We start from the raw sequence: 17616 nt of genomic DNA, 5'->3' as shown, positions 1-17616 counted from the left end.
AATGAGTTGACATATTTGGTAAGATTGATGTGGTTTATCATGCCTCACTGAGGTTTATTACTAACTGTAGACCGCTGACCCATCATTGTGAACTGTATACTCGAGTGGGATGGCCTTTGTCCGCCAGGAGGTTGGGACATTGGTACACTTTTATTTATAAGGCTTGGATTACCACCCAGCTATATCTGTAACAATCTCAAGGAGAAGTGTAACTTCTCACAGTCTATGTGCAAATGATCAGTTGTTACTGTGTTCCATTTGCTCACACTGAACTGGGTTAAGGGGCATTTGTCCACTCTGCTCCTTCTGCATGGAACGGGCTGCAGGAAAACTGGAAATTAACCAAGTTTATCCCCTTGACTACATTTAAAACCAGCCTGAGAGCCCTTGAGACGGATTCCCTGTGTTGTAACTGCCTTCTGTAATTTTGTACGTAACATCTTTGTGTAACAGAACAATTTTGTAACTGTAACTTTTGCTGCCTCTTGGCCTTTGAAAATGAGGTTTGTAATCCCAATGGGACTTTCCTGGTTAAATAAAGTATAAATAAATAAATATTCAATTAGCAGTAATTTTCATATAAGAACTCAATTCTTAAAAATACAACAAAATCTATTTTTAGTCATTTGATGCATAATTACCTTTATTTTGTAACAGCAACATAAACTCACAAATTTTGTTACCTGCTGAAAAGCCATGTGTATATAACACCTTGGGTCAATGTGATGAGATGATTATGCAAGAAAAGATGAATTGTCTCATGCAGATGAATGAACCAGTTCTATAGAAATATGATTTATACTATTATTATTGATACAAATACTGGTCATTTATGGAAAATGGCCTGTATTTGAAATAGCCTTATATGGTTCTACATCCCTCCAAGGCGCTTTACAACACAGCCAGTCATTCATCCCTGCATACGCACATTTACATGCGAGCGGTGGTAAGCTACAATGTAGCTACAGCTGCCCTGGCACCATCGGTCCCCCCGACCACTACCACCCATTTATATATAGGGATACCCTTGCAATCTGACCCATTTGAAGTGTTTCTGCAAAGAAGAGTGGGCAAATCTTCCAAAGTCAAAATGTGCTGTGCTGATAGACTCACACCCTGATAGACTGAGAGCTGTAATAAAATCAAAAGGTGCTTCAACAAAGTGTTAGTTTAAGTGTGTGCACACTTATACAACCACATTATTTAGTTTTTTTTTGGGGGGGGGGGGTTCTTCCCTCCACCTGAAGGATTTCAGTTTGTTTAATTGAGTGGTACAGTTTATAGGACACAATAAAGGTGGTAAAACTTCTGAAATGATTTACCTTCATTTCATTTTTGTATAGCAGAGGAATCTGACATTTTACCAGGGGGGTGTAGAATTTTGATATCCACTCTACGTCCTCCACTCATTACACACTTAAGCGCTTTGCAACACAACACTGGTGTTAGGGACAGTTTGAAAGACAATCTTAGATTCTGCCCCATGACTGAGCTCTGTCTATGGGTCGTGACCAAACTATATGTTTACATATGTAGAATGGCTTCCCAGGCCACCACCGGGCCATAAACTGTCAGGAATTCCATAATTATTTCCTTCTCAGCTTTAAGCTGTCAGAAAACTTGGTTTTAATCTATTACACGACGAGATTATAAATTGTTTGTCTTCTTGTGATAAGTGTCCAGTATCATGTAGCTTGAAGCCGACTGGAAAGCACAGCAGAAGGTGTTGTTAGGCAAGGCAGCTTTTTTATATCGCACATTTCATACACAGAGGAAACTCAGTGTGCTTTCTATCAGCAAGAACATTAAAATCAACGTGACATAAAATCCATCCATCCATTTTTTCCCACTTATCCAGAGTCGGGACACGGGGGTAGCAGCCTAAGTCAAGAAGCCCAGACTTCCCTCTCCCCAGCCACTTGGGCCAGCTCTTCCGGGGGAATCCCAAGGCGTTCCCTGGCCAGGTGAGAGACGTAGTCTCTCCAGTGTGTCCTGGGTCTCCCTTTAGGCCTCCTCCCGGTTGGACGCGCGCAGAAAACCTCACCAGGCATCCAGAAGGTATCCTAATCAGATGCCTGAGCCACCTCACCTGGCTCCTCTCCATGTGGAGGAGCAGCAGATCTACTTCGAGCCCCTCCCGGATGACTGAACTTCTCACCCTATCTCTAAGGGAGAGCCCAGCCCCCTGCGGAGAAAACTAATTTCGGCCGCTTGTAACCGCGATCTCGTTCTTTCGGTCACTACCCAAAGCTCATGACCATAGGTGATGATAGGAACGTAGTTTGACCAGTAAATCGAGAGCTTTGCATTCTGGCTCAGCTCTCTCTTCACCACGACAGACCGGTGCAACACCCGCATCACTGCAGATGCAGCACCAATCTGCCTATCGATCTCACGCTCCAGCTTTCCCTCACTCGTGAACAAGACCCCGAGATACTTAAACTCCTCCACTTGAGGCAGGACCTCTTCCCTGACCCGGAGAAGGCATTCTACCCTTTTCCGAATAAAGACCATGGTCTCAGATTTAGAGAGCTGATTCTCATCCCAGCTGCTTCAAACTCGGCTGCAAACTGCTCCAGCGAAAGCTGAAGATCACGTTCTGATGAAGCCAACAGGACCACATCATCTGCAAAAAGCAGGGACCTGATCCTCAGGCCACCAAAACGGATGCCCTCCACACCTTGGCTGCGCCTAGAAATCCTGTCCATAAAGGTTATGAACAGAATCGGTGACAAAGGGCAGCCTTGGCGTAGTCCAACTCTCACGGGGAACGAGCCCGACTTACTTCCGGCAATGCGGACCAAGCTCTGACACCGGTCATACAGGGACCTAACAGCCCATATCAGAGGGCTTGGTACCCCATACTCCTGGAGTACCCCCCACAGGGCCACCCGAGTGACGTGGTCGAACGTCTTCTCCAAATCCACAAAACAGATTGGTTTGGCAAACTCCCACGCACCCTCCAGGACCTCGCTAAGGGTATAAAGCTGGTTCAGTGTCCCACGGCCAGGATGAAAACCACATAGCTCCTCCTGAATCCAAGGTTTGACAATCCGACAGGAAATATAATATAAAAATTAAAAAGAAACAAAATTAAAGTTAAAAGGTGAGCAAATTCAGTGCAGAAGGTGCAGCATAAGAACATTCATTCAAAGGCTGATGAAAACATGAAGGTTTTCAATTTTTCTACAGTTGGGGCACATTTGAGGTCATGAGGAAGCTGATTCCATCTGTGAACAGCATACTAGCTAAAAGCAGCTTCACCCTGTTTGGTTCTGACCCGAGGTTGTACCAGCTGACTGTTTCCTAAGGATCTCAGAGCCCTGCTGGGCGTATACACCTGAAGGAGATTTGACATGTATTTTGGCCCCATGCCACTGAGTGATTTATAAGCTAGTAGAAGTACTTTGAAATTGATTCTGTACTTTACTGGTAACCAGTGTAGATATTTAAGAACATGAGTGATGTGTTTGGTTCTCTTGGTTCTTGTTGTTAAAGATAGATTGGGCTGCATGGTGGCGCAGTGGTTAGCACTGTTGCCTCGCAGCACGAAGGTTGCAGGTTCGAAACTCGGCTGCGGCCTTTCTGCGTGGAGTTGCGTGTTCTCCCCATGCATGCGTGGGTTTCCTCCGGGTGCTCCGGTTTCCCCCACAGATCACAACATGCTCTATAGGTTATAAATTGTAAGTCGCTTTGGATAAAAGCGTCTGCTAAATAAATAAATAAAAATAAATAAATAAGATTCTTTAGTGCCCACAGCAAAAGGCTGGGGATGGGAACGGGTGACGTAAATAAACAAAGATAAATGTGCGTGACTCAGCCCTTTAACCGTGACGTTTGTCATGCAAACCCAACCTGCTGCCTCACCTGATTTGTATTGTAACATTTCAGCAGATCATTGCTGATGAAGCCCTGAAGCACGGTGTCTCTCTGCTCGCCTGGGAGCGAACGAGTCAGTCTCTGGAAAAACCCACAGAGATTCGACAATTTAGAAAAGTTTCAACATATGAGATATGATTAAATAACAACCTTACTTAGTCGGTACATTCTATACGATTTAGTCTTTCCTAAACATGTTAATGGCTGACGAACCAATGATAAAAATCTAATTTTTAGATTATTTTGCAGGCAAAAGGACTGAACTGAGTGTAATCCTCAGTATCTGCATTTTAATTTCTTCTGGAGGTCAAATTGAACTGAATGAAAAATGTAACAGAAGCTGGTTTACCCAACGTAAGGCCTGCAGCAGGAGACACCGGAGTCTGAGTGGGCCCTCTACCAAGTCCTTCTTCAGCTTCTCGTAGTCTAACGAGGGCAACATTGGCACGTCTTTAGGTCTCCTGAAGAATAAAACAAGTCTTATTAAATCGGTACAGATAGGTGGAAACAAACTGTTGATTTTAGACTTACTGCGGTGCAATGGATGCTCGTAGCATGGAGGAGGCCTTTAACAGAAACAAGAGCCACGAAAAAGATCAATTCTGTACTTGAGACTTGATTTAACCCATTTTTATTTGACTGGTTCACCTACAAACAAGTGTTTTCCTCCACCTGAGACACTCAAGTTAAAAACTGCATAGTGTTCTTTAGGACATGCACACATCATGCTTGGGTTACATGCTGAACATCTAATGATAAAGTGCAGTTTATTCAACTTTCCATGCACTAACAATCAGGCTAAGAACCATTACCAAAAAAGGTGGGTTAGTCGCCCTGTAGCTGGTACACCGTAATCTAAACGTACAATAGACCTACGATGGAACCTTATGGAACAAAACAGCCTTCAGACAAAGAAAAGTGCGACTGAGAAGCTGGTAACGTGGGTGTTTCTTGATGATAAGGGAAACTGTTTTTTTTTCTTTCCACTGAGAGTGGAAATCTGAGCAGTAACATATAATCTGGAACCAGGTTTGTTGGACGTAGAGTGGCAGCAACATGCAGTTGCTTTTCCCAGGAGAGTTGTTTTTGTCATTTAGGCATCTGCTGACTTAGTTTTATTGTTCTTAAAAAACAAAGAAATAAATAAAGAACTTTAACATAAAGAATGGTGAGCAGAGCAACAAATGGGATTTCTATTTTCCTCAAAGAATTTATTCAAAGTCCAATCGGAAATATATCTTTAATGAAATGATGCTGGTGTGACCTGACGTAGCATGCATGAAAACACATAGACTAGTAATTCATTCACATTCGATCCTAGTGACTGCCTTCAGCTGTAATCTAACACACCTATAGATTGCTCCGATTGTGTCTATATAACTTTGTAACTGAAGCAGACTTTTTGTGAAATATGTTTCTATATCAAAGCAGCTTGTGTTTATGGATCAGACACTAAACACTTTCAAAAAACATTGTCGACTGACAATAAGGGGAGAAAACTGAAACTGTAAAAGCAACACGGAGAGTTGAAGGGCGGAACCATAGCTAAGGTCTTTAGGAACAATTATGGGGATGCTCTGAAAGGCACTCTTGTTTGGTTTTATACGTATGAAGACAAACATTTCTAAAAACTAGGACAAAAGTATCAGGAAGTGGACTGAGAACGGGGTCAGGCAAAGAAGGGCATTTCTGATGCTACAGGGTCGATGTAATCATGATATGAGCAGAGGGGGAACAGAGCGAGATGCAAGCAAGCGGTGAATGACAAATGGAAAAAGGTGATAACACATGAAACTTACATAGCCATCATCATAAGGACTCAAAGAGTAATATCCCTTTGTGGACAAAATCATCACACACACACAGAAAACACACACACAAACAAAAATCGATCAATTCAAGCTTTTAAAACTTCAAATGTTACCAACCAGGACTCAGAACAAATCAGAGATTAATGAGAGCGGGGATTGTTCGGATTCAGTTCCAAGTCTTCTGATAATGTCTCTTTTCCCATCACAACAGTTTGTTGAACGCAGTTTCAACACCTTCCTGGGCTTTGATGGCTAAAACGCTGCCTTTCAACTGGCTTCAAAGCAAAGACGAGCACTTAGTTGGTTAACAACCACTCATGCAAGTAGAGTGGGGTGGGGTTTTTGTGGGAAACGGGCTAATTAGTGCTTTTCCAGTACAGATCCAGTGTAGTTACATGGTTACCCAATACAAAGAAATGAGAACAATTTTAAACTGAAGGGGATGCCGAAGGGATAGTTTCAAATAAACAATCCTATTTAGGATTGCTGTTATTTTGGTGTATCATTACTTTGTTTTGTAATTAAACCATTTAAAACATCAACCTTAGGACACTGGAATCAGCAACTGGTGTGTTTTACTGGTTCTGTCAGCCGAATTAGGTCCAGTCTTCTGTTGGAGGAAGAGGCTTAGTGGAGAATGGAGATAAAGTGTTGGAGACACACTAAATAGGCTGCAAACTAAGATCACACCAAACACGACCGCAAAGTTGAAACAAGAGACCTGATAATTTTTTAAAGGCATAATATACAACTTATTTATATTTTTAAATCATTTTGTTGAGCCATTATGTGCTAAAATGACCCTTTACAGGGTTAATGAAAAGTCACTCAGACTCCACCGCCCCCTGTGGCCTGAATATTGCTCTTGCAACTTCAGAGTATCTGGACCGCTCCCTGTTAGAGTGAAGCTGACATACCTGGCGCTGCAGTCTGCTTCCAGCACCTTTCCTGCATGTTTTAGATCATGAACACAGACGATTTGTTTGATTTAGTGACAATCACTCCTGTAAACACTAATGAAGGCTAAGGAGACATTTCAGCTGTTAGATTAAGGTATTAAAAAGACAAGCACTCAGTGAGGAAAGTTTCACTTTTGGTTTTATGACCAAATTAATAACAGATTCTAGGAGGTGCTAAAAGCTAAAACTACCAATCTCTATTCTCCCCTGTTTAAGGTCACCAGTTATGTATCCCATGATGCATACAATTGCCTAATTGACCCCAAAACATTAGGCTGCAGAGAAAATGAGAAAATATGATCTAATCTCTTGCAGGTCGGACATCAATACAAGTTTGGAATTAACAGGATTAAAGCTGTTACAACGAATCTGCAAACAAGCTAGGTTTTGAACGCAAACACGGTCATGGCCCACTCAAACCTCCCCTCGGATATCTTTCCTGAGACGCTTCTGCCAAAACCGAAAACCTGCGATGCCGGAGGGAACGAGATAATGCTAAACACCAGTCGCTGTTTTTTTAAGGTCCAAACATCTTTTGCTTTCTGTGACTTCAGATGGTGTTTATCTTTTTGGGACTCTGGTAGTCTGTCCTAAAGTTGAAGTGGTACCAGCCGGCTGTTTGTCCTTTTATGGTATTGAGCTGAGAACCTCTCACATCGGTGGTGTTCTGTTGCTAAATACACAAGCGTGTAACTAACAGAGGACCCAGGGAAGTGCGGCGGTTTGACAAGACCAACAACTGATTGGTCCAATGGTTGCTTTCAGTCCAAAACGTGTTATTGCCGGGGGGGGGTTTAGACAAATGCGAGAGAACCACTTTATTAATTGTTCTCTCTTTTTTAAAACCTCCACAATATATTTATAGCTATACTACATCAGAACGTTGTTAACAGGCATGAGAAATGTTTTATGCTATTTGTTTTCTAAATTGGCCATTGAAACTTTAATCAGCGAGACCTTTTTCACCAGTAAACTAAGAGGAACTGACCCAATAATTATTAGTTACATCTATCTTTGAGTTACTATGGCTGGCATGAACAAGGAACTACGTGTACTTTCCAAATATGAGTGATGCAAAGCTAGGATCCAGCCACTCCTTACCAGGATCTTAACCGTGGATTTACAGCGCGGCTATTGTCGGCATCTCAGTGTACAAAGGGAGAAACTTGGAATATTAGGGGTTTATCTCAAAAACCGTTTCAAACACAGAGGGGTGATTCGACTAGCCCTCAGAGATGTGGCTCCTATCAGCGTTTCTGTAATCCTAACTTTTTTTCTAAGAATAAAGATCAAAGAAAGAAAAAAAAAACAGAGATTGTGATGCTTACTGTTCCAGGCCTGGTGAAATCGGTGCTCTGCACCATGCGCTGTCTCATCTGGCTGCTGAACAGGCGGACATACACACTCTGAAGGTACTCTAGGGAAATCTGTATGATAGAAGAGACGTTTTACCATTTCTGGGTTTGGACCAAAGATGGATGCTTTCATAGAAAAGATTACTTTAAAATGTCAGTCTAGATTTTACTACTGTTTGAATGAATGAATTAAACCAAAGTCAAGTTAAATCAATCTTTTTGTCAGTGCTTTCGTCACCAGCCTGACTTCCTCCTCACCACCCTACAGTCAGCTCGGATTACCATTTTCCCGCTGACGGTGGCCTCCAACGTGTCAACCAGCTCAGCAGTGATTCCAATAAGGTTGCGGTAATCAGCTTGAGTCTTGTTAAACTTCCGCACATAGCTGGTGATGCGTCGATCCGATTCAGCGAGCTGGAGCTGTAACTGCTGCACGGCCTCTGTGCAGTCACACAAAAACAGTCATTTACCAAAGTCACTGTTAAACTGCTAAACTGAGCATTTTCTCACAACACCTGAACACATCATGCGAACACAAAACATGAGAAATGTGTACATTTTAGATGCAATTATTCAAATAAATGTGGACATTTGTTTAATTAAAACTCCATCCTTCAAACAATGTTAATATTTACCTGTCTCAATCTCTGTCGAACATGTTCCGGAGCAGAGATAGAGATAATAAGAACAGTAAATCTTCAGTAAAGCCTCTGATAATCTCAACTTTCCACATCACAATACGTAGTCAAACACAGATTAAGCAGGGACCGTGACAAGACGTGTTTGCTGCTTTAAACATTAAACAGAAAAAAAGATTACCTACGAACTTAACCAGTTTGTGTATGTGTACTTCTTAAAACTAAACAAGACCAAGAAATACTTAAACTTATATAAAACTAATTTATATTCATTTGGCACAGACAAGCAGTCATGAGTATTCTGCAGATGGTGCTAGAAAACTAAATAAAAAACATAAAACAGCAATGAAGCGCATGCGTTATTTGGGCCATTACCTTTTGTACTCCTTCCACCCTCCTTCTGCATGACATCTGTTAAAGAATACATTCATCACCGCTATTGAAACAAAATCCATTGTACTCCTGTTCTCGTTTAACTAGAGTAAAGAACGTCTTATACACCCTGTTTGGCTAAGCCAGACTTGTCACTAGAAAGGTAAATGGTGTCCTACGGACATCTTACTGAAGCCAACACCCTTGTGTGGGCAAACACAGCTCTCATACACAGTGTCTATAAGACCCTTTAGTAGCAGGTAAGCATTGAGCATCCTACATAGTTTTATGTTGAGGTGATCCTAAAATACAAACGTCCACATTACCTAAAGGTAAAACACTGAGAGCTTTTTGGAAGATTTTAAGCAAGACTACATTATAATCTTTAATATTTAAGACTTTGAGAGAAAATCAAGCTTCATCAAGTATCACCATTTGTATAGCCGGCATTTTGTTACCCTGGTTAGTGTGGAACACTACTGTGTATTAGAAATGCATCAATACAGAAATATCAGCATGCACAATATCAATAATGCGAAAGCTTTCAATTCAAACATCTTATGTTTAATCATGCGTCCTTTTCTTGTATTGTTTATTGTAATGCTTACATATTCAATGATTTGACCTTGCTTTGACATTTTATTACTATTTATTCTACTGAAATCTTCAATTTTACTGCAGGTTTTAACTAGGTTGTGCCATAATTTTTAGTGTGTTTAATATTCCATCATACATTATTGCATCCATTTTATTATTTTATTGTACCTTTACTGTTATTTTTAAGATGTTTGCCTCCTTTAGGGTGCTACTGTACAACAGGCCAACAGATGGAAGCAAGCCTTTAGCTAACTTAAGCTACAGGTGTCCTGTGGACCGATAGTGGTTTCTCCATTGCCGATACCGATAACGTAAAGGTCATGGTCAGCCAATGGCTGATATGTTCAGCTGATTTGCTTGGTTGATATCTTATTTTCATGCTAAAATGTCACTAATAACATCAGCTGATGCACAACATTTCTGAAGCTGAATCAGTTTTTGAACGCGGAATTTAACCAACTGTTAAATCTTAATTTCGTGCAGGGCTCAGTGTGAAAATATGACATATCAAGGAACTTACAACCTAATAAATATTCAAAACTGGTAAATAAAAAAAATTTTTAGTTGACAGAATCAGTTTTTAGAGCATTTGTTATGCAGATGCTATTAAGGAAAGCAAATATACATTTAAATGAAAATCTACAGCAGCACTGGGCTGCCCAGGGATGTGCCTGACTTAAATTGGCTTTATTAAGGAGGAATATCGGCCAATAATCGTATTTTAAAAATGGTATCAACCAGATATATCGACTGACTGATATATTTGTTTACCCCTATTGGTAACAAATAAATATTGATTGACTGACTTAAGCTGCATGAAAAAAAAAATACATACTTGGCAATCCCATGGACACACACACTTGTATAACTGCTCACAGACAGCACATGATGAAGAGTGTTGTAACTACAGAACATGTGGGTGAACTGAAATTACAATCGTGTGCTTTTATGAGCAAGCTGATCCTTCTCAAAAGACCCTCTAGGTGCATTATGTTCGTTTGCCTTGCATTTTAAATTATTCTTAGATTTATCTATGTAACTTTGAAAGCCCGGCTTAGTTGCATTTCTGCTGTGAAATAATTTCTTTATGACATGATCATTTTCAGCCTGAAGCTCCCTGCTGGCATTTCTTCACACGTTATTACCAGAGTCGCCAGCCGTTTTGTTTAAAAAAAACATATTTGTCAGTCTAAAATAAAAGGATACATATAAAGTCAGCAGCCTCGGTGTCTTGGATGATTTTAATGACTGTAAAAGGAATTTCTCCAGCTTAGATTTCAACTGTGGGATCCATGAATCCTAAACACAAAAATATTAATAAGCAAAAGAAAAATGTAAATTCAGTTTGAATGTTGCAGTCGCTGATGGGCGAAAAATACAGAAAGAATCATTTCTGAGTACCTGAAAAAGATCTTTGAAGGACGGGTGAACGGTGGGGTTGGGAACAAAAGGCAAAGCGTAGTAAGGCAAGAACTCAGTGGTCTGACTCAAAGCTGCACCCCGAGTTTCAAGGTACTGCTTAAAGAGGGAAATCCTCTCCTCAAACTCAGCTTGGTCCTGGAAAGCGATTTGAAATTAAATGTTTAAACTATCAGTCAGACAAATTTCCTGTCTACAAACATGCTCAAAATAAATCAGGAAGCATCTTTGCCACATGACTTTTTTCCTTCCTAAAGGGTGGCTTAATTATTTTAACTAAAGATGATGTTCACATAAGGGATTATGCATCATAGTGTAAGTTAGACAACTACTGTTATTTAGTGTTGTTCAAGGGTACTACTTTTGAGAAAGCATGTGGCGCAGCTTGGTGGACACTTTGAAAACAACACATTTGGTTGTATTTTGGATTTCCTCTTGGTAATAAAACCAATACTTACTCGTCTATTAGGGTGTCTTCTCAGTGGATAGATGGAAAAGTGGATATGGAGGTAGAACTCAAGGCTTTGTGCTTCAGTGTCTGTGTGTTTGACCTCAGAGGGAATATTCTCTGTCCACAGCTCAAAAAACACCTTGTGGTCTCCGTCATCAAATGAGCTAAGAAGGTCCTTCTAGAAACGTCACATTCAGAAGGAGAAAATCGCACAAAACAAGAACTCAGAGAAAATATTCAGGTAAATATTCAAAATCAGCTGGACCATCTTGGCATTTGCATACTTGTTAGGCTGTGTACGTCCTTTTGTAGGATTACTGGAACTACATAAACGTCTCCCCACTATGACAGAAAACACACCAACATAGCAGATTTCCATGTTGAAGAAGAGCATTGTTTACCTGAATGACACGAGTCTTAGAGTCTCTTAGAGCATTTCCTCTCGGTTTTGAGACCAGCTTGCCTTTCCTTTTGCATTCCTTGTCAAAAACCTGAACAGTCTCCTCAAACTCCTCAAACGTGAGGTACTGCAACAAACAAACAAACATGATTCAACTTAAACAGTGAAGGATGACACTGAGTTTTGGTGCATTTCATTCATTTTCAGCGAACATCAATATTGCTGTGACCCAGATATCTTCTCTACCTCTTTGATCATCCCAAGAAGATCAGCTTCTGTTGCCAAGACGTCCCCCATCTTGGCTTCCTCACTGGAACTCATGTGTGTACCGAAAACATTTAATACCCCTTTAGACGGGAACGATTTCTGCTTTCATTCAAAAACGTTTATAGATCTAGGGTTCAAGCTAAAAGGTGCAAGAACAAAAGAGCAAAATACATAAGTAAAAACTTAATTCTATGAGCAGTAGTAAAAATAACCAAACACCAAAACGCACAACGGAATGCTAGTGTAACTTCGGCAGGCATGTGGGGTTTTATACCATCTTAAATGGTTTAACATCAAGATTAGCAACAACTTATGAAGCTACAAGCTATCTAATTAGTTGACACACGACAGGACATTAACATGGCTCCTACCTTATTCGCACGTAATTTGATTTGGGAGAATTGACGTACAAACAAGTTTGTGATGCGTTAACAAGTAAACGAGATCCATAAAGTACATTTTTGCTCGCTTTGTCGGACAGTGAACGAAAAAATAGCTGGCAACCACAAACAGGAGGGACGCTAAAAATACCTAGCAACCAGAGGGTCACCGGAAAGTAAATGTGAGTGTCGTAAACTAAAACTAACTAAATGTATTATATTTTACAAGAAAATATATTGAATAACCTTAAGTTATGAGGCATGCGATTTAGAAAAACAAAAGTAAACGATTGTAAATTATAACAACGCACAGACAAACGTAATTGTTGACCTTTTTTAGGATACATTATGCAATTTTAATGGTAAAACTATTATTTTAGTACGAGTATTATATTTTTACAATTTCTTATGTTTTACTTTGCTTTTTAACATAAACATTTATTTTTTCATTTTATTTTGTTTTATGAGAAGTACTTCCCGTGTCAAAGGTTAATCACGTTGTTTCTGCGCGCCACAGATTGGCTAGATAGCAATGAATTAAATTACTCTTAAATAACAAATCTAGCTTATGTTTTGAACAGTCGCTGTTGTCCTAAAGAATCGAGTAGTTGCGAGGCTTCTGTGTTTGCATTACGACATCTAAAAATAATTTGGGGTAAGTGCAACAAATGAATTAACAGTATGCTAAAGCTAGCTGTTAGCCAAAATAGGAGATTCAACGTGGAAGATAAAACTTGCCAACTTTAACTGACGTATGTCCTAGTCTTATTTTTATATAAAAGTATTTTATGGTAATATGCTTATAGCAGTTGATTTCTTGTGCTACCTAACGTTTCATTGCTTTTTAAAAGTTACTATAGTTTATTACGTTTTATTTTTTGTTGACAGGTTGTTCAAGTCATAACAGGGGCTTAAACATTTGATCCCCTGCACAAATTCACAGAGTGGGCCAACGATGGCTGGAATTTTGTTTGAAGATATCTTTGATGTGAAAGACATTGATCCAGATGGCAAGAAGTTTGACAGAGGTACTTATGAAGTACAATAACGTATTGGGGTGACTTATTTAATTATTCCATCATATTGTTTTTGTCGTATTGACATAATGCACAGGTATATTGACTCATGAGTAATCATTTATTCTACGTTTTTATTTGCCCACGTTAAGGCAGACTTTACATAGTGATGTTAAAGAAAATCTGGCATCCTGAAGTTAAAAGCTAATATAAAATTGAAAGACATTCAGCTCATTAAGAGAGCAGTTAAAAAACCAACTTGCTTATTGGATTTAGTTTATACAGGTGCTGGCCAGTAAATTAGAATATCATCAAAAGGTTGAAAATATTTCAGTAATTCCATTCAAAACGTGAAACTTGTACATTATATTCATGCAATGCACACAGACCAATGTATTTCCAATGTTCATTACATTTAAATTAGATATTCATAAGTGACAACTAATGAAAACTCCAAATTTGGTATCTCAAAAAATTAGAATATTCTGAAAAGGCTGAATATAGAAGACACCTGCTGCCACTCTAATCAGCTGATTTACTCAAAACACCTGCAAAGGCCTTTAAAAGGTCCCTCAGTCTTGTTTTGAAGGCACCACAATCATGGGGAAGACTTCTGACTTAACAGCTGTCCAAAAGACAATCATTGACACCTTGCACAAGGAGGGCAAGACACAAAAGGTGATTGCTAAAGAAGCTGGCTGTTCGCAGAGCTCTGTGTCCAAGCACATTAACAGACAGGCGAAGGGACGGATAAAATGTGGTAGAAAAAAGTGTACAAGCTCTAGGGATAACCGCACCCTGCAGAGAATTGTGACGACAAACCCATTCAAAAATGTGGGGGAGATCCACAAAGAGTGGACTGCAGCTGGAGTCAGCGCTTCAAGAACCACCACGAGGAGACTCATGAAAGACATGGGATTCAGGTGTCGCATTCCGTGTGTCAAGCCACTCTTGAACAAGAAACAGCGCAAGAAGCGTCTCGCCTGGGCCAAGGACAAAAAGGACTGGACTGATGCTGAGTGGTCCAAAGTTATGTTTTCTGATGAAAGCAAGTTCTGCATTTCCTTTGGAAATCAAGGACCCAGAGTCTGGAGGAAGAGCGGAGAAGCACAGAATCCACGTTGCATGAGGTCCAGTGTAAAGTTTCCACCGTCAGTGATGGTGTGGGGTGCCATGTCATCTGCCGGTGTTGGCCCACTCTGTTTCCTGAGGTCCAGGGTCAATGCAGCCGTCTACCAGGAAGTTTTAGAGCACTTCATGCTTCCTGCTGCTGACCAACTTTATGGGGATGCAGACTTCACCTTTCAACAGGACTTGGCACCTGCACACAGTGCCAAAACCACCAGCACCTGGTTCAAGGACCATGGTATCCCTGTCCTTGATTGGCCAGCAAACTCGCCTGACCTTAACCCCATAGAAAATCTATGGGGTATTGTGAAGCGGAGGATGCAATACGCTAGACCCAACAATGCAGAGGAGCTGAAGACGACTATCAGAGCAACCTGGGCTCTCATAACACCTGAGCAGTGCCACAGACTGATCGAGTCCATGCCACGCCGCATTACTGCAGTTATTGAGGCAAAAGGAGCCCCAACTAAGTATTGAGTGCTATACATGCACATTCTTTTCATGTTCATTCTTTTCAGTTGGCCAACATTAGAGAAACAAACATTTTTTCATTGGCCTTTAGAATATTCTAATTTTCTGAGATACCAGATTTGATGTTTTCATTGGTTGTCACCTATAAATATCAAAATTAAACGTAATAAACATCGGAAATACATTGGTCTGTGTGCATTGCATGAATATAATGTACAAGTTTCACGTTTTGAATGGAATTACTGAAATATTTTCAACCTTTTGATGATATTCTAATTTACTGGCCAGCACCTGTATAACCTACAGCAGACAATGTTTATAATCTACTGACAAATTCTCACCTATTGCAGTGTCTCGTCTGCACTGTGAGAGTGAATCTTTTAAGATGGACCTCATCTTGGACGTGAACATTCAGATCTATCCTGTGGATCTTGGTGAGAGCGTAAGCCCTTTTACCGAGGGCACTCTTATTTAGTTAATTCTTAATACAATAAAAATCTGACTTATAACATATTATAAAGGTGACAAGTTTAGACTGGTGATTGCCAGTACTTTGTATGAAGATGGAACACCGGATGATGGAGAGTACAATCCTCAGGATGATCGACCATCTCGGTGAGACATTTTTTGCACTCTTCCATCATCTCGTAGTGTGTGTGATCTTTTGATGTTTGAGGTTTGGGCTCTCTGTTTACATTTTCATTCATAGAGCGGACCAGTTCGAGTATGTGATGTATGGAAAAGTCTACAAAATTGAAGGAGATGAGACTTCAACAGAAGCTGCAACTCGCCTGTGAGTAAATTTCTTATTGCTGCACAATTTTTACAACAAATAAAATAAAATGATCTAAGTGTTGAAGTTAAGGAACAATTATAATTTTTTTAATGATCATGAATTTAAGATCGGACATGTATTGTTAATCTGCTTCCACCGATTTGCTTGATGTTTCAGATCTGCTTATGTTTCTTATGGAGGCCTCCTCATGAGGCTGCAGGGCGATGCCAACAATCTTCATGGTTTTGAAGTAGACTCCAGAGTCTACCTCCTCATGAAAAAACTGGCTTTCTGAACTAAAAAATCCCCCCCCCAACATACACACACAGATTGTTTCAAAGTCATGGTGAAACAATCACTAATACTCGGGTCTGGAGCAGCTGCCAGATGGAATACTGGACTAGTTTTATTATTATTTTTCCATAATGTTGTTTCTAGGACAGAGAAGATTTTTCATGAAAAAAAAACTTTTACAACTTCTAAATGCATGCAAATTGTAAATAAAGATTTCTTTTGTAAAATGATTCATTCATTTATTTAGAAGGATCAGTGCACATCAAATAATTTTTATCGAAGTATCAATACAGGTAAATATGCTGGATTATGTGACACATATAAATTTACATTTGCAGTCCCTATAGGCAGGGCGCACAAAAGCACAGCAAACAGTAGTTACAAAAGGGACACGTCACAGACAGTACTGTGCAAAAGTTTTAGGCAGGTGTAAAACTGCTATAAACAAAGAATGCTTTCAGAAATAAAATGATTGGTTGTTTTTATCAATTAAAAAAATGCTAAGTGAATGACCCCAAACATCCAGCATAAGACCTTAACAACTATCTTCAGCATAAAGAACAAGAAGTCCTGGAAGTGAGGGTCTGACCCCCACAGAGCCCTATTTTAACACAGTGGGGTGTGTCTGGGATCACATGAAGAGACAGAAGGTTGCGAGAAAACCTACATCCACAGAACATCTGTGGTTAGTTATCCAAGATGTCTGGAACAACCTACCAGCCCAGTTCCTTAAACAGCTGTGTTCAAGTGTCCCTAGAACAACTGATGCTGTTTTGAAGGCAGAGTGGTCACACCAGATACGTGTCTCTTTTGTTCATGAACTCTTTTATGTCGATTGATGAAAATAAACGATTAACACTTCCATTGTTGAAAGCATTCTGTTTGCTGCATTTTGTCATACCTGCCTAAAACTTTTGCTCAGAGCTGTGCACATTACATTTCATACATTAGCAAAGGTCAAAGGTTACTTGACTGCATTCAGCCAGTGTTTCAGCTGACTTGAAAGCTTGTGCTGTTGAGCACTCCCCTATAAGGAGCAGGAGACTTACAGATATTTATGGGGGCATTTTGTCCAGAGGCTGTTTTTCTGTAAGCGACCTCACGGACCGAGACAGCTGTGACCCCCCCCTTTTTTTTTCTTTTATGGTCGCAGGATGGTCGCGACACTAGGCCAGCATGGCGCAGAGCGAGGTCTGATCAACGCTGCTTTCAGCTGTAATTTTGCTTTATTCATTTTCTGGAGTTTTTTTCCATTGACCCATCTCAGCAAAGCCTGAGGTGGACTTTAAACATGCTAACTTTTGTTTGCTCGTTATCTGCAAAACATGGGGAGTTGCTATAGTAATGATTTTAGAAATATGTTGCAAATGGCTTTCGTAACTTACAAGTCAGAGATTTCTTAAC

The 17616-nt window shown here is 40.1% G+C and overlaps 2 protein-coding genes across 6 annotated transcripts in view; one reads left to right on the top strand and one right to left on the bottom strand.

Moving 5' to 3' along the window:
- Positions 1-12706, bottom strand: part of LOC107392757 (lisH domain-containing protein ARMC9) — a 37383-nt gene extending 24677 nt beyond the window's left edge. For 2 of the 4 annotated variants that reach the window (XM_015970722.3, XM_054752263.2), the window contains exons 1-13: positions 12520-12706; positions 12128-12287; positions 11883-12008; positions 11489-11659; positions 11013-11168; positions 10818-10910; positions 9018-9042; positions 8287-8444; positions 7978-8076; positions 5679-5714; positions 4411-4445; positions 4229-4340; positions 3868-3960 (exon numbers count right to left, since the gene is read on the bottom strand). In XM_015970722.3, coding sequence (XP_015826208.3) covers positions 3868-3960; positions 4229-4340; positions 4411-4445; positions 5679-5714; positions 7978-8076; positions 8287-8444; positions 9018-9042; positions 10818-10910; positions 11013-11168; positions 11489-11659; positions 11883-12008; positions 12128-12202 — 1179 coding nt within the window. In that variant the 5' untranslated portion in view covers positions 12203-12287; positions 12520-12706. The remainder of the gene's footprint in view (positions 1-3867; positions 3961-4228; positions 4341-4410; positions 4446-5678; positions 5715-7977; positions 8077-8286; positions 8445-9017; positions 9043-10817; positions 10911-11012; positions 11169-11488; positions 11660-11882; positions 12009-12127; positions 12288-12519) is intronic. The other 2 variants (XM_015970725.3, XM_015970726.3) reach the window with 1 other exon arrangement.
- A 304-nt stretch (positions 12707-13010) lies between these two features.
- On the top strand, positions 13011-16442 carry polr2h (RNA polymerase II, I and III subunit H). 2 transcript variants are annotated; one of them, XM_070554196.1, is made up of 6 exons: positions 13011-13183; positions 13472-13556; positions 15494-15577; positions 15665-15758; positions 15853-15936; positions 16096-16442. In XM_070554196.1, the coding sequence occupies exons 2-6, from the start codon at positions 13484-13486 to the stop codon at positions 16211-16213; spliced, it is 453 nt and encodes a 150-aa protein (XP_070410297.1). In that variant the 5' UTR covers positions 13011-13183; positions 13472-13483; the 3' UTR covers positions 16214-16442. The 2 variants fall into 2 exon arrangements, with proteins under 2 accessions (XP_070410297.1, XP_015826205.1); XM_015970719.3 differs by having other exon boundaries at positions 13417-13556.
- Positions 16443-17616: the final 1174 nt, after the last annotated feature.

This window comes from Nothobranchius furzeri, chromosome 8 (assembly GCF_043380555.1).
Source record: "Nothobranchius furzeri strain GRZ-AD chromosome 8, NfurGRZ-RIMD1, whole genome shotgun sequence".
In the NCBI taxonomy this organism is placed as follows: domain Eukaryota; kingdom Metazoa; phylum Chordata; class Actinopteri; order Cyprinodontiformes; family Nothobranchiidae; genus Nothobranchius; species Nothobranchius furzeri.
This window is presented reverse-complemented; position numbering and strand designations above follow the sequence as displayed.